Source organism: Indicator indicator, chromosome 30, assembly GCF_027791375.1.
Source record: "Indicator indicator isolate 239-I01 chromosome 30, UM_Iind_1.1, whole genome shotgun sequence".
Taxonomy (NCBI): Eukaryota; Metazoa; Chordata; class Aves; order Piciformes; family Indicatoridae; genus Indicator; species Indicator indicator.
In genome coordinates, this window is record NC_072039.1 from 12,061,709 (window position 1) to 12,081,355 (window position 19,647).

The 19,647-nt window shown below is 53.1% G+C and overlaps 1 protein-coding gene across 6 annotated transcripts in view; it reads right to left on the reverse strand.

Annotated features, from left to right (window-relative positions):
• Positions 1-19,647, reverse strand: part of CUX1 (cut like homeobox 1) — a 384,575-nt gene that overhangs the window by 118,293 nt on the left and 246,635 nt on the right. For 4 of the 6 annotated variants that reach the window (XM_054394425.1, XM_054394427.1, XM_054394423.1 and 1 more), the window contains 2 exons: positions 6,124-6,228; positions 317-505 (listed from right to left, as the gene is read on the reverse strand). In XM_054394425.1, the coding sequence (XP_054250400.1) occupies positions 317-505; positions 6,124-6,228 (294 nt within the window). The remainder of the gene's footprint in view (positions 1-316; positions 506-6,123; positions 6,229-19,647) is intronic. The other 2 variants (XM_054394426.1, XM_054394424.1) reach the window with 1 other exon arrangement.

The window sequence follows — 19,647 nt, forward strand, 5'->3', positions numbered from 1 at the left end:
ATCCCTGGTGCATGTCTGTAGGGTTTTGTGGGTGGGTTTGATTTTTAAAGGCAGCCCTGTCCTGCAGAAAGCAATCTCAAAGCAGTGAGAAATAGGCAAATTCCATTTCAGCAGCAAGAGAAGTTATTCTATTCCAACAGAACTGTGCTCACTTAGAATAAAACAGCACAAACACCAGAATTCAGCAGCATCCTGAGGAAGCCAAGGGCCTCACAGTGCCTCTGAGGACCACAGCAACCCCCCCCCCCCCCCCCCCCCCCCCCGTCACCCCCAGCTCTGCCTCTCGGAAGCTACTGAGTGCAGGACCAAGCCTTACTTTGAGTGTGCTGTTCTTGGCTGTCAGCTGCTGCTCCAGCTGTGAGATCTGGCTGCTGGAGTTCTCCCGCAGCTTGGTGAGGCTGCCCTGGAGTCTCTGGACATCTTCTACCAGCTGGGCGATCTCCCTCTCCTTCGCAGCCAGCTCCACCTCCAGGCTGGACCGCGTCAGCACCTCGATGGCCTGCTCCTGGGGGGACACCCAGAGTTAGACAGCACCAGCAGCCAGCCTGGCGTGCAGACAAGTGCCAGGCAACACCACCTGCAAAGGCAACCAGCCTGGATCCAGGCAGTTAGGTAAGGAGCAAGCAGGAGAGACACAAATCAGTTCCTCCACCTGGGACTCCTGGGACTGGCTGTGTGACCCTTCACAAGGGCTTGTAGGGATAGGATGTGAGGGAATGGGTTGAAGCTTGAGGAGGGGAGGTTGAGACTGGAGATGAGGAAGAAATTCTTGACAGTGAGGGCGGGGAGAGACTGAACAGGCTGCCCAGGGAGGCTGTGGCTGCCCTCTGCCTGGAGGCTGGATGAGGCCTTGTCAACCTGGGCTGGTGGGAGGTGTCCCTGCCCATGGCAGGGGGTTGGGACTGGATGAGCTTTAAGGTCCCTTCCAACCCACTCAGTGGTTCTATGAATCCTGAAGCAGACAAAGCTTTGTGCTCCCCAGGACAGCTCCTTGGTGAAATGAAGAGCACAAATGTGCTGATTTGATGAGGGCACTGGGAAGAGGCAGCCGTGAAAGTCAAAGGATTCTGTTTGGATCTATTTATTATTAATAGCCCAACTGCTTTGACAACTCTGGAAATCTGTGCTTACAAAATGCTAATCAGATCAAATATTCGGAAGTAATGGAGCAGAATTTCTTAATCAGGAGCGGCAGAGCCCTGTGCCTTTGGCTCTTCATCTGCATTCTGCACGTTTCAGGCAAAACTGGCACAGTTTGCCCCAAACTGCTGCTTCCAATCAACTTTGCTCCTTGCATGAAAATTGTTCGCTGCTCACATCACTGCTAGCGACGGAAGCCTGTCCTCTGTGGGGATGAAGATAGATGTGACAGCTGAGAGATGAGGCCCCTCTCCCTCTGCTCTGTCTCCATGTGCACAAATTCCCTTTCCTCAACCGGGATCTTTCTCCCTCCAGTTTCCCATGGCTGCAAAATCTGTACTGAAGTCTGAAGCTTCCTCACTAGACCAACTTTCCAGTGGGACAAGAGAGGCCAGAGGAGTTGAGAAGAGGGTAGAGCTATTCAGGGAAGATCAGACAGACTAGTGGTACCTTCATAGAATCATAGAATCAGTCAGGGTTGGAAGGCACCACAAGGCTCAGCCAGTTCCAACCCCCCTGCCATGGGCAGGGACACCTCACACTACATCAGGCTGGCCAGAGCCTCATCCAGCCTGGCTGCAAACACCTCCAGGGATGGAGCCTCAACCACCTCCCTGCACAACCCATTCCAGGCTCTCACCACTCTCATGGGGAAGAACTTCTTCCTCACGTCCAGTCTGAATCTCCCCACTTCCAGCTTTATTCCATTCCCCCCAGTCCTATCACTACCTGATAGCCTCAAAAGTCCCTCCCCAGCTTTCTTGGAGCCCCCTTCAGATCCTGGAAGGCCACAAGAAGGTCACCTCAGAGCCTTCTCTTCTCCAGACTGAACAGCCCCAACTCTCTCAGGCTGTCCTCATGGCAGAGCAGCTCCAGCCCTCTGCTCATCCTGGTGCCCTTCTCTGGACACCTTCCAGCATGTCCATATCCCTCTTGTAACAGAGGCTCCAGAACTGGATGCAGTACTCCAGGTGGGGTCTCACCAGAGTGGAGCAGAGGGCGAGAATCACCTCCCTTGACCTGCTCCTTTGTCTCCTTGTGGGAAGAGATCAAGAGCTATTATGCACTGGAGAACTTGTCATCAGAGCTGTTCCAGTCCCCTCAGCACCTTTGTAGCCCTTGCTGTGCTCCAGCAGTTTTAGGCTTTTTTTAGTGGACTGTGAGTGTTCCTCAGGGAGCTGCCTCCTGCTCCCCAGATCTGCACAAGGTTGGGCTGCCCCCTTATGAACACTCCACTAAAAGCCTAAAACATGCTCCACAAACGGCTGCTCCTCAGCAAACACCAGTGAGGTGGGGAGAGAAAGAGGAGCAACAACCATGAGCATTACACCAATGATCCTACAGGGCAAGAGCTGCAAATTCAACCCCCAGACTCTGGCCACCCTCACACCTTCCTCCCCACTCTTGCTGACACCCTGGCAGCTCCAAAAGTCCACTCTGCTGCAGAACTCAGGCACAACAGAATACCTTCTCCTCCACACTCTGCTGGCTTCTCAGTGCCTACCTCCCTGGCAGGCTGCAGGCAGGAGCAGCAGTTAACCACACTCTCCTATTACACTGAATTATACTTTTAACTTGAAGAGAAAGAGAGAGAGAGAGAAAACCAACCCAAAAAACAGCCCACAACCACCCCTCTAATTTGCTTGCATGAAACATCACAAGTTGTATAATCATCTGCTGCTTGTGCCTATTGAGACTGGGACGTAGAGTCTGGAATAAGATAGATAATGATCATTTTCATCCTGCAGTAGTTGTCATATTAAATATAAATGAAGTGCAGAAGTGCTATTAAATACAAGAAAGACCTAATGTTAAAATCATGATAAGGCTAGGACACGAGCTAGGAAGCAGCAGGTAATTCAGAGATACAAGCGAGAGTCAGGCTCTTCATTTGCTGCTTTGCAGCCTGCCTGCCTGCCTTTTGACTCCTCTGAGCAAATACTGGGCTGGATTAAGAGAGAACCAAACAGATCTGGAGGATTTATGGCTTGTTACTGGCTCTCTGTAAATGGATTTGAAAGGCAACCAAGTGTTCCACTGCTGGTGCTGCCAGGCCTGAGTGTGGCTTGCACGGAAGAAGAGCAAGGGAAGGAGCAGGGTTTGCTAAAGCTCCTGCTCAGGAGTAAGACTAAATTTCACCTGCATGGCCTTTAAGGGACCCTGCCCACCCAAACCACTTTGTGATTCTGTGATTCAGTGATTCTGTAATTCAGAATGGGTTGGGTTGGAAGGGACCTTAAAGATCAGACAGTGCCAACCCCCTGGCATGGGCAGGGACACCTCCCACCAGCCCAGGTTGCTCAAGGCCTCATCCAGCCTGGCCTTGAACACCTTCAGGAAGAAGGCATCCACAGCCTCCCTAGGCAACCTCTCCCTACCCTTACTGGCAAGAATTTCTTCCTCATCTCCAGTCTCACTCTCCCCTCCTCAAGCTTCAATCCATTCCCTCACATCCTCATCCAACCTGATCTACTGGGAGGTGTCCCTGCCCATGGCAAGGGGTTTGGAACCAGATGGTCTTTAAAGTCCCTTCCAACCTAAACTATTCTATGAATCTCTGCTTGCATATTTAATATTTTAATCCTCCTGTTTCTCCTTTGGCAAATAAAAATCAAAATAGTATTTTGATTTGGATGGGAGAGAAAATTTCTTTGCTGCAAGAGTGGTTCTGGACTGGAACAGGCTGCCCAGGGAGGTGATGGAGACACCATCCCTGGAGGTGTTTAAACAAAGAGTAGATGTGGCACTTTGGGACATGGTCTATTGGTCATGGAGGTGTTGGGTAGAAGGTTGGACTTGATGACCTTAGAATCACAGAATCATTAAGGTTGGAAAATACCTTTAAGATCATTGAGACCAACTGTAACCCAACCATCAGGACCACTAATCTGTATCCTGAAGTGCCACATGTGGATGAACACACTGCTCCAACACCTCCAGGGATGGGGACTCCACCACCTCCCTGGGCAGCCTGTGCCAATCTCTGACCACTCTTGCAGCAAAGAAACTTTTCCTCATCTCCAACCTAACCTTCCCCTGGAACAATTCCAGGCCATTTCCTCTCCTCTATCACCTGATCCTAGGGAGAAGAGCCCAACCTCACCTCACTGCAACCTCCTTTCAGGGAGCTGTAGATAGCAATGATGTCTCCCCTCAGCCTCTTGTTCTTAAGACTAAACAACCCTGGCTCCCTCAGCTGCTCCTCGTATGACATGCCCTACAAGCCCCTCACCAGCCTTGTTGCCCTTCTCTGGACACCTTCCAGGACCTCTGAGTTCTTTTCCAACCTTAATGACTCCAAGCTGTGTCTGCCCACCTGCTCACCTGGCTTGACTCTGTTGGCTGCACTCAGAGCTGCACGCTCTGGCCAGCAGAGCTGCTGCTGCCAACTTCCCCAGGCACCAGGGGCTGCTTTATTTAGAAACACACAGAGATGTGTGAGGAGAACAGGATGACTTTTCAGGCTTCTAAGCTTCTTTTAGTGGATTTACAGGTGTAGGTCTCTGGTTAGAGCTGGAATGATCACAGAATGGGTTTGGATTGGAAGGGACCTTAGAGATCATCCAGTTCCAACCCCCTGCCATGGGCAGGGACACCTCCCACCTGCTCAGGTTGCTCAAGGCCTCATCCAGCCTGGCCTTCAACACCTCCAGGGAGGAGCATCCACAACCTCCCTGGGCAGCCTGTGCCAGTGTCTCACTGTCAAGAATTTCTTCCCGATCTCCAGTCTCAATCTCCCTTCCTCCAGCTCAGAGCCATTGCCCCTCATCCAAGAACAGGATGACCCAGGAAGGGCCAAGCAGCAGGTCCTCACTAATGCAACCAGCTCTGGGCAAAACTGGTCCCCTTTGAGGCTCCTTCCCTCTGCTGTGCCCTCCAGGCTGGCACATGCTTATGGCCCTCCAGGTCACTCTTTGTTACACCACTTTGCTGCCTTTATTTTTCCCTCTGCTGAGTGTTGTGAGCAAGGTGAAATATTTGAGAGCTGCTGCTGTCACCTGTGCCAGCAGCCATGGAGAGCTAGGGATCACCTGGGCCAGCAGTCATGGAGAGCTAGGGATCACCTGTGCCAGCAGCCATGGAGAGCTAGGGATCACCTGGGCCAGCAGTCATGGAGAGCTAGGGATCACCTGGGCCAGCAGTCATGGAGAGCTAGGGATCACCTGTGCCAGCAGCCATGGAGAGCTAGGGATCACCTGGGCCAGCAGCCATGGAGAGCTAGGGATCACCTGGGCCAGTAGTCATGGAGAGCTAGGGATCACCTGGGCCAGCAGCCATGGAGAGCTAGGGATCTCCTGGGCCAGCAGCCATGGAGAGCTAGGGATTACCTGTGCCAGCAGCCATGGAGAGCTAGGGATCACCTGGGCCAGCAGTCATGGAGAGCTAGGGATCACCTGTGCCAGCAGTCATGGAGAGCTAGGGATCACCTGGGCCAGCAGCCATGGAGAGCTAGGGATCACCTGGGCCAGCAGTCATGGAGAGCTAGGGATCACCTGGGCCAGCAGCCATGGAGAGCTAGGGATCACCTGGGCCAGCAGCCATGGAGAGCTAGGGATCTCCTGGGCCAGCAGTCATGGAGAGCTAGGGATCACCTGGGCCAGCAGCCATGGAGAGCTAGGGATCACCTGGGCCAGCAGTCATGGAGAGCTAGGGATCACCTGGGCCAGCAGCCATGGAGAGCTAGGGATCACCTGGGCCAGCAGCCATGGAGAGCTAGGGATCACCTGGGCCAGCAGCCATGGAGAGCTAGGGATCACCAGTGCCAGCAGTCATGGAGAGCTAGGGATCACCATGGCCAGATGACCTCTGTCCTTCCCTCTTCTGCAGCCACCAACCCCCTCAGAAGGAGCCCAAAGGAACACCTTTGCAGTCCAACTAAAATATGGCTCCAAGCAGAGATTTTTCTAGCTGTGAGCACAAAGTGAGGAGCCCTGCTGCAGGGGTGTCAGGAACCTGTAAGAGTCAGTAAATATTTTCTCTCACCACATCAGGAGCCTTCTGGATCTGCGTAGCAAGCTGGAGAGATTTGTTAGCCGAGGAGAGCTGCTCCCTTAAGGTCTCTGCCTCTCTCTGAGCCACCTCTGCCCTCTGAAGGAAATGAAAAGGAGTTGGGGTGGGGAGGGGTTGGGGTGGAGGGGGGGTGGGGGTGGGAAGAGAAAGAACATTCAGTTTAACAACTGACAATTATTACAAGAACATTCATCAATTCATGCCTGACTGAATATAATTGATTTTCCTAAACACTCAACCTAATAAATGTTGTGGGGGGGGGGGGGGGGGAGGAAGGAAAGGAAGGGGAAAAGAAAAAAAATAAAAAAACCCAGAGAGAATGTGATGGATTTTTATTTTAAACAGTACAAGGAAGAAATAATTGAGCGATTATGACAGTAATTTAACGCTAGGAGCAAGGAATCCCCTGCTGATACTAATGCTGCAGCCCACTGAATTTCCCAGACTGAATAAATACAAGTGGAAATGGAGGCTTTTTATTCAATTGCTTTCTATTCTCCCAGAACCAAGCAGATTTTATTGCAAGGGTCCTCCTGGGAATCATTCTCACGGGTAAAAGCTGAATTAAAAGGGCTCTCCTGACCACTCTCTCCCCACCAGGCAGACAATGCTCTGGGCTGTCTTTCTTCAGGAATTATTGCCCCCAAACATGAATTGGTCGATTCTGGTCTTTCAGCAGATCTCCTTCTTCAGCAATATTTAACCCTACAGTGACTGTTTGGCACAGCTCAGGTCCCAGCTGCTGGGGATTTGCACAAGAAGAATGACTCAGGTTGGAAGGGACCTCAGAGATACCTGCTCCAAGCTCCCTGCCAGGAGGTAGAAAGAGGAGTCCTAGAATGGCTCAGGTTGGAAGGGACCTCAGAGATATCTGCTCCAACCTCCCTGCTGCGGGCCAGGATGTCCATTACAAAATTTAACTTGCTGAGAATGGAGCAAGGCTCCTTCTCCACCCTTTTCCCCCACCTTCCCTTGGATTTCCCCAGCATTTTCCACTTGGGGAAGGATGGCTGTGAGGTGTGGTGGAAGCTGGGGTGGTCTCACCATCAACCTCTCACCACTCTTCTGCCTAGATCACATTGGATTCCCTCATCTACAACTGCAGCCCTGTCAGTAACCCCCTTATCATCCACAGCAGCCCTGTTGTCATCCCCATTGAGTGCCTCTACCCAGGCAGAGCCTCCCCACCCTGGGGATCCTCCATCCCAGCTCCCAGGGAGGGGCACAGGACCATATCCTGATGCCTGGTGGTCCTTGTCCAGGAGGGAGAGATGAGCAGCAACGGCATCCAGCCCAGCCGGGCTCCTTCAGCTCCGCGCTGCCGGCGGAGGACAGGCTGCTGTCCCCTGTGCCTCCTGAGTGCTGCTGACTCATGCATGGCCTCTGACTTGGCCAGCAGACAGAATTCCCACAGGAATACTGAACAAGAGAGCAAGAGAAAGGAGAAAGGCTGAATGATGAGCAAAGATCTGGGGAGAGACAGACTGATCAGGAACTCAGGGCAATAAACAGCAACAAACTCTTGTCCATGACTGTGTCTGAGCTTCTGGCAGGAAAGGCAGAACAAACTCTGGTTGCTCCTCCTCTCCAGGCAGCCTTCTCTCTTTTACAACACAAATCTTGCTGCTGCTGTTAGAAACCACACTGCTCACCTCCTGGAGTAATCACTGCTGCTCACCTGGGCTGCCCTCTGCAAATCACGGCACATGTTCAGCAGCAGTGACAGCAATTTTCTGTCTCCACTTCCAAGGACTCACTGATCTTGGATGTCTTTTCCAACCAAAACAGTTCTGTGATTCTATGACTCTCTGTCCCCAAACCCAGGAGCTGCCACCAATCAAGGCCAAAATCTTTCTTAATCAACTTTTACCCTTTACACTGATGGGTCCCTTCCATTATGGAACAGTAAATTCCCACCACCACCACCTGAGAGCAACACCATCAGAGAGCATAAACTCACACTGCCACCTGTGCCAGGAGAGTATGGAGAGGCCTCTCAGCCAGTTTGCTGCTGGTACCTAATTGGGAGCAGTGGCTGACAGCCCTCAGGCTGTGCTGCCATTCAGCCAGACCTGCACAGGCTGCAGAGTTGGGCAGAGGGAACCTCATGGAGTTCACCAAGGACAAGTGCAGGGTCCTGGCCCTGGGGAGGAACAACCTCCTGCAGCAGGACAGGGGAGGGGGGATCTGGGAGTGCTGGGGGGGGACAAGTTCCCCATGAGGCAGCAATGTGCCCTGGTGGCCAAGAAGGCCAATGGGGTCCTGGGGTGCATGGAGAAGAGTGTGGCCAGCAGGGCAAGGGAGGTTCTCCTGCCCCTCTGCTCTGCCTTACGGAGGCTTCATCTGGAGTGCTGGGTCCAGTTCTAGGCTTCCCAGCTCAAGAGAGACAGAGAAGTGCTGGAGAGAGTCCAGGGGAGGCTGCAAAGCTGCTGAGGGGCCTGGAGCAGCTCTGTGAGGAGCAAAGGCTGAGAGCCCTGGGGCTGAGAGCCTGCAGAAGAGCAGCCCCAGAGGGGAGCTGAGCAATGCTCAGCAAGAGCTAAAGGAGCTGTGGGGGGCAAGAGGCTGGGGCCAGACTCTGCTCAGTGGTGCTCAGGGACAGCACAAGGGGCAACAAGGGGCACAAAGTGGAAGCCAGGAGGCTGCATGTGAAGAGGAGGAGAAAGTTGTTTGGTGTGAGGGTGCTGGAGGCCTGGAGCAGGCTGGCCAGAGAGGTTGTGGAGTGTCCTTGTGTGGAGAGCTTCCAACCCCCTCTGGGCATTGTGCTCCTGGGCAAGCTGCTGTGGGTGCCCTGCTTGAGCAGGGCTTGGACTGGATGAGCTCCAGAGGTCCTTTCCATCCCCACCATGCTGGGGTTGTGGGATTTTTAAGCCACCCAAAATGCCACATCTCTGTGTGCCAACCTCCACTGCTTTCTCAGTTAATCCTTTTGCAGTCCCAAGTCACCTAAAATAGCAAAGGGAGAACCTCCCCCCGGGGGTGTGTGCAGGGTGTTTGCCTCACCAGTCAAAGCAGAGGCTCTGTCTGCATGTTTAATCAATCAGTAAACTAACAGCAATCAAATCCTAACCACATCATCTCTGCTATTTGCTCACAACATTTTATTAAATGATTTCACAGAGGTTCTGCAGCTGCAATTCAAATGTGATTGTACCAAGGGCAGTGCCCTGCCTGCAGCCACCCCAGCACGGGACAGGAGCTCGGGAGGAACGGTGGCAGCAGCAAAAAGCAGAGAACCAGGGAGTGAAGTTTCTGCAGCTGGATCATCAGAGAATCACAGAGTTGTTTGGTTTGGAAAAGATCTCCAAGATCCAATGATCCAACCTTCCATCCAAGTGCAACCTTCAACTCCACATCACCATGACCCCAAGTGCCATGGCCACACAGTTCTTGAACACCTCCGGGGATGGGGACTCCACCACCTCCCTGGGCAGCCTGTGCCAATCCCTGACCACTCTTGCAGCAAGAAATGTTTCCTCATCTGCAACCTAAGCCTCCCCTGGTACAATTTCAGGCCATTTCCTCTGCTATCACCTGATGCTAGGGAGAAGAGACCAGTCCCACCTGGCTCCAGCCTCCTTTCAGGGACTTGTAGAGAGCAATGAGGTCTCTCCTCAGCCTCCTCTTCTTGAGATCTCTCAGCTGCTCCTCCCTAGCCCTATTCTCCAGACCCCTCTCCAGCTTTGCTGCCCTTCTCTGAACCTGCTCCAGGCCCTCAATGTCCTTCTTGGAGTGAGGGACCCAAAACTGACCCCAGGATTTGTGGCTTGGCCTCCCCAGTGTGCAGTGCTCAGATAAACCCCAGGTGACATGCAGTGAGAGGAAGGATTTTCTCACCATGTGTTAGCTGAGTTTGTACCTCCCCTGCTCTGGTAACTGCTGCACAGCTCCAGCAATGCAGCACAAGGCCCTGTGCTGTGGCACTTGCATCTCCTGCTCTGTAAGTCAAGGCTTTTGCAGCCCTAACCAACCCTGCTGCTGGCTCCCATCCCAAGCAGCAGTGTGTGCAGAGCCATGCAGCCTGCATGCAAGCAGGGCACAGAGGGGATCTGCCATGGATGTTACATCTGCAAGCACAGGGAGCTGGCAGCTGCCCTGCCCAGCCTGCCCAGCCCATGCAGGACACCTGTTGGCATCCCATGAGGCACAGCAGGCAGCGTTTCACAGCCTGCAGTGCTCAAACACAGCAACAGAAACTCAGGGCAAGTCTACCAGCAGCAAGCTGGCAGCTGAGGGCTGGGACTGACATGAGTGAGGGACAGGATGCCATGCAGAGGGACCTGGACGGGCTGGAGAAGTGGGATCAGGAGAAGCTCATGAGGTTCAATGCTGGGGCAAAGCTGGGGCAACCCTCAGTGCCAGTCCAGGCTAGGGCTGATGATATTGAGAGCAGCACTATAGAAAAAGACTCAGGAGGGCTGGTGGGTGAGAAGCTGGACAGGAGCCAGCAGTGGGCACTGGCAGCACAGAAGGCCAAGGGCAGCCTGGGCTGCATCCAAAGCAGCAGATGGAGAAAGGTGATTCTGCCACTCTGCTTTGGTGAGACCTCACCTGCAGGGCTGTGTCCAGCTCTGGAGTTCTCAACACAGGAAGGACATGGACCTGCTGGAGAGGGTCCAGAAGAGGCCACAAAGGTCATCAGAGGGTTGGAGCACCTCCCTTTTAGGGACAGGCTGAGAGAGTTGGGGCTGTTGAGCCTGGAGAAGACTCCAGTCTGTTCTAGATGGGGATGTCTCTGCTCCCTGCAGGGGGGTTGGATGTGATGACCTTTGAGGGTCCCTTGCAGCCTGATCAATTCTATATTCTATGAAACTCTGGCCAATTCTTCACCTTTTAATTTTTTAATCATTGATTTTTACATTTCTTTTTTCAGAATGGAAGCTTTTTAAAGCAAGAGTTCCAGATGTGTTCTGTGTCTGGCAAGCACTTTTGGAGGCTGTTGCAATATAAATGAAAAATGACCTACAAGAACCTGCTTCAAGCATGGCACTGAGAAGTTTTGAGACACAAATGCCAGGGCTGAGGCTGTGTTTGGCCACCCTCTGCACAGGGTTTTGACAGGCTGGAGCTGCACACACATCTGTGGTGGCTTTTTCCCACCAAGACCTCCTGCTTCATTCAGCTCTGGGGATGAATCCTGCTTGGTAAATGAGTATTTGGCTTTGTCCTCCTTGTTCCATGTGTGCCCTCTGTGGTTTATTTACTGCTAACTGATCCCACCCTCCTCTGGCAGATAGGATTAATGGCTTCCCCACAGGCTGTGCTCTGGTTTCCACCACCAAAGGATCTAAAAGGATCTAAGTGATTAGAAACATTACTGAATGCACCCCCAGTCTGAGCTATGTGGGTCCCTCAGGCCCCAAGCACATCACCATTTGGGTGCTCTGCAGGGTGGTGTCAAACACAACCTGACTGTGTGGCACAGGCTGTGCTTGCCCACTTCTCACCTGCTCCCAGCACCCAAGACCCCATGGAATCATAGTCAGGGTGGGAAGGGACCTCAAGGCTCATCCAGTTCCAGCCCCCCTGCCATGGGCAGGGACACCTCACACCACAGCAGGTTGCTCACAGCCACATCCAGCCTGGCTGCAAAAACCTCCAGGGATGAGGCTTCCACCACCTCCCTGGGCAACCTGTGCCAGTCTCTCACCACCCTCATGGGGGAGAATTTCTTCCTAACTTCCAATCTGAATCTACCCATTTCTAGTTTTGCTCCATCCCCCCCAGTCCCATCACTACCCAACACCCTCCAAAGTCCCTCCCCAGCTTTCTTGGAGCCCCCTTCAGATCCTGGATGGCCACAAGAAGGTCTCCTGGGAGCCTTCTCCTCTCCAGACTGAACAGCCCCAACTCTCTCAGTCTATCATAGAGCAGCTCTGCTCTCTCTTGGGTTTGCCTCTCTGACTCCTGCCCCCCTCTCTGCTTGTTACATTGAACCCTTCTTAATTCACTGTGCCTGCTGGAAGCACCATTTCTGTCTTCTCTGAGCCTCACAGTGCCTTCAGCTTCAGGCAGGCAAAAGCCAGCTCCTGTCTCCCACACCAAACCTCCACACAGCCTTACCCTCACAATTTCCTCCTTCCTCCTTCTCCAAATGTCCTTGCACCAGCCCTGTCCTGGTCCTTCTGCTCCCTCCTTCCCCACCACACAGCCCCTCTCCACCCCTTGCTCTCCATGCTCTCATGCTGACACTGTCCATCTCCCTGTCATGGCTGGAGCAGGCTGGAGGAGCATCTCCCCTCCCAGTGCTCCCAGTCTAAGTGGCACTGAGCCTTCCATTGCAACCTGGCTGCTGCTTAGTGTTCACCCAGACTGCAGTGTGCTCAGGACATCAAAGCCAACCAATTCCAAGCAGGTTCTGTTGGGTTTGTGTGAGCTCTTTGGGTTTTTAATGGGCTGGCCAAACTTGGGCCTTTTTTCTTTTCTTTTCACTTCTCTGGTTTTTTTTTTTTTTTTTTTTTGCTACTTGGAGCAACAGAAGATAGAAGCCTGAGAAAAAGGCAAAGCCTCCCTCAGGAAGTGCCAAGGCCCTTCTCTTACACAGGGGCACAGCAGGCTCCTCACCAAACCAGCAAAGCCAACTCATAACATGTGGGCAGAAGAGGAATTGTGGTCCTCATCTTGTTCTTAGAAACAGTTGGATAATTTTTCCTGAACTAAGAAAAGAGAAGCAAGGCCACAGACAGCCCAGGATAGAAAATGGCTAAAGCCTTGCCACCTTGGACAGCTTGCAGCCACTGGAAAGTTCATGCAACCTTCTCTTTGTGTGAAATTATCCCAGTTCAGTTAAGAAGTATGGAGAGAACCAGAGCCAGAGAAGAGTTAATATTGGAGAAGACCTGCAGGAGCATCAAGCCCAACCATTACCCCAGCACTGCCAGGGCACCACTGAACCATGGCTCTCAGCACCACATCTCCATGGTTTTGAAACCCTTCCAAAGATGGGGACTGCACCACTGCCCTGGGCAGCCTGGGCCAGGCCCTGACAACCCTCAGGGGAAAGAAATTGTTCCTCATATCCAACCTAAACCTCCCCTGGGGCAGCCTCTCAGTTTCCTCTCATCCTATAACTTGTTATTTGGAAGAACCCAACCCCTACCTCACTCCAACCTCCTTTCAGGGAGCTGGAGACAGCAATGAGGTCTCCTCTCAGCCTTCTCCACACTAAACACCACCAGTCCCTCTGCTGCTCCTCCCCAGCCCTGTTCTCCAGACCCCTCCCTAGCTTCATTGTCCTTCTCTGGACCTGCTCCTTCTTGGATTAAGGGTCCAAAATTGAACCTGGGTTTTGAGGTGTGGCCAGGGGGACAATCCCTGCCCTGCTCCTGCTGCCCACACCATTGCTGATCCAGGCCAGGCTCTGGTGACCTTCTTGCCCACCTGGGCACTCCCTGGCTCAGCTTCAGCTGCTGGCAACCAGCACCCCCAGGTCCTTTTTCCCCAGGCAGTTTCCAGGCACTCAGCCCCCAGCCTGGAGCCTTCCTGGGGTTGTTGTGACCCCAGGCCAGGACCCAGCCCTTGGCCTTGTTGGACCTCATCCCATTGGCCTCAGCCATGGATCCAGCCTGGCCAGGTCCCTCTGTAGAGCCTCCCTGCCCTCCAGCAGACCAACTGCTGCCCAGCTTGGTGTCATCTGCAGACTGCCTGAGGGTGCCTCAATCCCCTCACCCAGGTCATTGCTAAAGACATTGAGGAGAAGTGGCACAGTGCTGAGCCCTGGGAACACCTCTGGTGCCCAGCTGCCAGCTGGAGGTGACTCCATTCCCTACAGCTCTCTGGGCATGGCCCTCAGGCAGGTTTGTATCCAATGCAGGGTGTTGTGTGGCTGACCCAAGCCAGAGCACAGGTGGTGCTCACCATCCAGGGCTAAACCTCTTGGTTTCTTACTTCAGATCTAGGATGCAAGGCCCAGGGAGCCCCTCAGCACCAGTGCCAGCCACACTCTGGCCTTGACAGGGCCCATGCCAGCCCAGCAGTGTTTTGTGATGCTGTTTTGCTGGATCATACAATTCCTCCTCATTTCTCTGCTGCCAGCACACAGCTACCTCCCTGGTAACCAAACATTGCAACCTCCTTTCCCTCTCCTCAGCTGAGGCTGTAAATATTGCAGTGCTTGCAGCAGAGCCAGCAGGTCATGATCACAACTCTGCTGTCTGCTTCCCAATTAAAGAAGCAAAAAAAAAAAGCCTTCCACAACAGATCCACTTCCAATTATTCTCATTGTTTCCTGACAAGATAATGAATAGCATGAACCCAGTGCTCTTCTGCTTACAGGAAAATGTTCATTTGATCCAAGACCAGTGGTGTGAAGAGCAAAATGAGATATTTACAAAAAAAAAACCCAACCAAACCACCAAAGGAGAACCTTTCCCTTAAACTCCACCAGCCAAGCTGCACTCCCTTCTTACAGCCTAAATCAGGGCTCAGTCCTGGGACCAGTCTTGTTCAACATCTTTGTTGGTGCCATGGACAGAGGCATTGAGTGCACCCTCAGCAGGTTTGCTGATGACACCAAGCTGTGTGGTGCAGCAGACAGGCTGGAGGGAAGGGATCCATCCAGAGGGACCTGGACAGGCTGCAGAGCTGGGCCCAGGACAACCTCAGGAGGTTCAACAAGACCAAGGGCAAGGTCCTGCAGCTGGGTCAAGGCAAACCCAAGCACAAATCCAGGCTGGGCAGGGACTGGCTGGAGAGCAGCCCTGAGGAGAGGGACTTGGGGGTGCTGGGGGATGAGAAGCTCAACAGGAGCCAGCAGTGAGCACTTGCAGCCCAGAGAACCAACCAGAGCCTGGGCTGCAGCAGGAGAAGTGTGGCCAGCAGGGCCAGGGAGGTGATTCTCCCCCTCTGCTCCACTCTGCTGAGACCCCACCTGGAGTACTGCATCCAGTTCTGGAGCCTCTGTTACAAGAGGGATATGGACATGGGGGAAGGTGTCCAGAGAAGGGCACCAGGATGAGCAGAGGGCTGGAGCTGCTCTGCTATGGGGACAGACTGAGAGAGTTGGGGCTGTTCAGTCTGGAGAAGAGAAGGCTCTGAGGAGACCTTCTTGTGGCCTTCCAGGATCTGAAGGGGGCTCCAAGAAAGCTGGGGAGGGACTTTTGAGGCTATCAGGGAGTGATAGGACTGGGGGGAATGGAATAAAGCTGGAAGTGGGGAGATTCAGACTGGATGTGAGGAAGAAGTTCTTCTCCATGAGAGTGGTGAGAGCCTGGAATGGGTTGTGCAGGGAGGTGGTTGAGGCCCCATCCCTGGAGGTGTTTGCAGCCAGGCTGGATGAGGCTGTGGCCAGCCTGCTGTAGTGTGAGGTGTCCCTGCCCATGGCAGGGGGGTTGGAACTGGATGAGCCTTGTGGTCCCTTCCAACCCTGACTGATTCTATGATTCTATGTGGCCAAATCTTCCCATGGGCTGGGACTGCTGGGTCCAGTTCTGGACACCCCAGCTCCAGAAAGACAAAGAACTACTGGAGAGAGCCCAGCACAGGGCCACTGAGGTGCTGAAGGGCCTGGAGCATCTCTCATATGAGGACAGGCTGAGAGAGCTGAGGCTGGTTAGCCTGGAGAGGAGGAGGCTGAGGGGGGTCGCCTACTGTTATGGTTTGAGGCTGGATGCCTCTAAGGACTACAGAGTTGAAGACTCTGGGCCAGACTCTTCCCAGTGGTCCCCAGTGACAGGACAGGAGGCAGTGGGCATGAACTTGACCATGGGAAATGAACCTAAACATGAAAAGGAACTTCTTAATTCAAGGGGGAGAGAGCCCTGGAGCAGGCTGCCCAGAGAGGTGGTGGAGTCTCCATCCGTACAGACTTTCAAGGGCTGCCTGGATGTGTTCCTGTGACCTGCTCTAGGTGGTCCTGCTGTGGCAGAAGGCTTGGACTCAATGATCTTCAGAGGTCCCTTCCAACCCCTACTGTGCTGTGACTGAGTGTGTGCTGTTGGCAGTAATTCTGCTGAAGTTCCTGAGCCTGCAGCAGTCACCAGCCCTGGACTGAACTGCTTGAAGCTGCCATCCTCACTGGCAAGCTGCTGCACAAGCTCTGCTTCTCAGGCCAGCAGATCAGTTCGAGCACACTGCTCCAACCTGCTGGAATTTTCTCACTTTGGAGAGATCAAATTTCATTTTAAAGCCTGGAAAGGACCCCAGCTTTCCCAGAGCAACAGCAAGGTTATCAGCCCACCTCTGGCATGAAAGACTCTTCATGGCTCTGGCACCTATTTTTTTTTCCCCTCAAAGATGGAGAATTCCATGAAAAAAAAAGGGAAAACCCTTCCACCTAAGATCAGAGGTTGGGTTGCCTCCATGCCTTTCTTCAGGCTGTTGCAGTTTGTGCACAGAGAGGCTGCCAGGCAGATGTATTCCCAGCTGAGAGCCAAGGGGCTGCAGGAAGCTCCTGTGTTTGTGTGAGGAGAACATGAACCACCTTCTGCCTTTAGACAGCACTGCTCCCTGCAAGCAGCTCCTACAGCCACCCTCACCAGTGCTGTGTGGCACAGAGAGAGGCAGCACAGCACCCAGGCAGGCACCTCACCTGCTGCACAGCAGCCTGGCACAGGGGCTGTGTGAGTGCAGCACCCCCAGCAATTTCCCTGCCTTGCAGCCTGGTTATAGATGGAGGTGTTCTGGTGTATAAGGTATCCTCTGCCTGGAGGATGAAGGGATTGAAAGTGGCCCTGCCAAGAAGAGCATGGGGGGACTGGTGGATGAGAAGCTGGACATGAGCTGATGATCGCAGAATCACAGAATGTCAGGGGTTGGAAGGGACCTCTGGGGATCATCCAGTCCAATCCCCTTGCTAAAGCAGGGCACCCACAGCAGCTTGGCCAGGATCACAATGCCCAGGCAGGTTTTGAAAGTCTCCAGAGAAGACTCCACAACCTCTCTGGGCAGCCTGCTCCAGGCCTTCAGCACCCTCACAATAAAGAAGTTTCTCCTCATGTTGAGGTGGAACCTTCTGGGTTCCAGCTTGTACCTGTTGTTCCTTGTCCTATGACTGGGCACCACAAAAACCATCCTGGTACCTTCATCCCAGCACCCACCCCTCAGATATTTATAGACATTGATAAGGTCTCCTCTCAGCCTTCTCTTCTCCAGACTAAACAGCCCCAGGGCACTCAGCCTTTCTTCACAGCAGAGATGTTCCAGTTCTCCAATCATCCTTATAGCCTCTGTTGAACTCTCTCCAGCAGGTCTCTGTCTCTCTTGAACTGGAGAGCCCAAAAGTGGGTGCAGTATTCCAGGTGTGGTCTACCCATGGCAGGGTAGAGGGGCAGGAGAGCCTCCCCAGATCTGCTGGGCAATGTGCATTCACAGCCCAGAGGGCCAAGTGTGTCCTGGGCTGCATCCAAGGCAGTGTGACCACAGCACAAGGCAGGGGATTCTGCCCCTCTACTCTGCTCTGCTGAGACTGCATCTGAGCTGCCTTGTGCAGCTCTGGAGACCTCAGCACAGCAAGGACATGGACTTGTTGGAGTGGGTCCAGAGGAGGGTCTCCAAGATGATCAGAGGGCTGGAGCACCTCTCCTGTGGGGACAGGCTGAGGGAGTTGGGGCAGTTCAGCCTAGAGAAGGCTCCAGGAAGACCTTCATGTTGGCTTTCAGCACTTGAAGAGGGTTGTAAGGAAGATGGAGACAGAAGTTCTAGCAAAGTCTGCTGCATTAGGAGAAGTTGTAACTGTTTTAAACTAAAAGAGGGGAGACTGAGGCTAGAGAGAAGGAAGAAATCTTTTACCATGAGAGTGATAAAAGAGGGGCACAGGTTGCCCAAAGAGGCTGTAGATGCCTCATGTTTAGAAACATTCAAGGTCAGGTTGAATGTGGTCTGAGCAACCTGCCCAGTTAAGGAGATGTTAACAGATGTCTCTGCTCACTGCAGGGCCTGGACTGGATGACTTTCAAAGGTCCCTTCCCACCCAGAGCATTCCACAGTTCTCTGAACTCTGCAGATTTGAATTCAGCAGGGCTGTGGCACACCAGGGAGCTGAGGATCCAGCTCACTGCCAAGGGGGTCAGAAACAAAAAGCAAACACTCTGGCAGCATTGGTGGGCAGCAGCCTTGGAGCAGATGGAGGAGCTGTGGTGATAGAATGGTCTGGGTTGGAAGGGACCTCTAAAACTCATCCAGTCCAACCCCCTGCACTCAGCAGGGACATCCTCCACTAGAGATCAGGTTGCTCAGAGCCTTGTCCAGCCTCACCTTCAATGTGGATGGGGCCACAACCACCTCCCTGGGCAGCCTGTTGCAGTGTTCCAGCAGCCTCCTGGTGCAGAACTTGTTCCTCACATCCTCCAATCTCAATCTGCTCTGCTCTAGTTTGAAGCCATTGCCCCTTGTTCCCTTCTTGGTGGGAACTCAAAAGCAAGAGCTGCCTTGTGGCTGGCTTTGTCACCAGGGCTGGGGCAGAGCAGAACCCTTCCGTGCAGCACTTGCAGCACCTACATTGTGGTGCTAAGTGAAAGGGGAGAATTGATTCCAGCAGCTGCTCAAACCCTGCACATACTTTATAGCAATCTCACTGAGAGGGAAGATCTTTCCAAACCATTTTCCAATGTAATTTGTTAAGACACAGGATAGTTCCCCACCCAATGAAGCTCACTGCTGCTGCTGCAGACACAGCTCTGTGGATTTGGGTGGTGGTTTGGTGCCAAAAAACGTTTTAAGTCACCAGCTCTTCCTCTACAAATCTGCAGATTTAATCCTGTGTTTCTGTGGGATAAATCACAGAATCACAGAATGGTAGGGGTTGGAATGGGACCTCCAGAGATTACTGAGGCCAACCCCTGTGCAAAAGCAAGATCACCTGGGGCAGACCACACAGCAACATGTCCAGGTTGGCTTTGAAAGACTCCAGAGAAGGAGACTCCACAACCTCTCTGGGCAGCCTGCTCCAGGCCTCCAGCACCCTCACAGTGAAGAAGTTTCTCCTCATGTTGAGGTGGAATCTCCTGGGTTCCAGCTTGTGCCTGTTGTTCTTGTCCTGTCACTGGGCACCACTGAAAAGAGCCTGGCACCCTCACCCTGACACCCAGCCCTCACGTATATATGGACATTGATCAGATCCCCTCTCAGCCTTCTCCTCTCCACACTAAACAGCCCCAGGGCTCTCAGTCTTTCTTCACAGCAGGAATGCTCCAGCCCCTTCATCATCCTCACAGCCCCTTCATCATCCTCACGGCCCCTGCATCATCCTCACAGCCCCCACTGGACTCTCTCCAGCAGCTCCCTGTCTCTCTTGATCTGGGGAGCCCAAATGGGTACTGACCCAGGCCAGGTTCTTTAACTCATGGGTTTGTATTCCAGAGCAGCTGCTCTGTGTTATTGACAACAAAGTTTCTAGATTTGCCTTTCTCTCCCCAGCACAAAAGAAGCAGCAGAAGGCTGGGAGCACTATCAGTGCTCTGAAAGATGGACAGAAAAGTAATGGGAACAGTTTGCTTTTCTAAAGGGATAATATGGCAGAGAGACAGAAGAAGAAAAAAAAGAAATTAAATACTTTTTAATAGT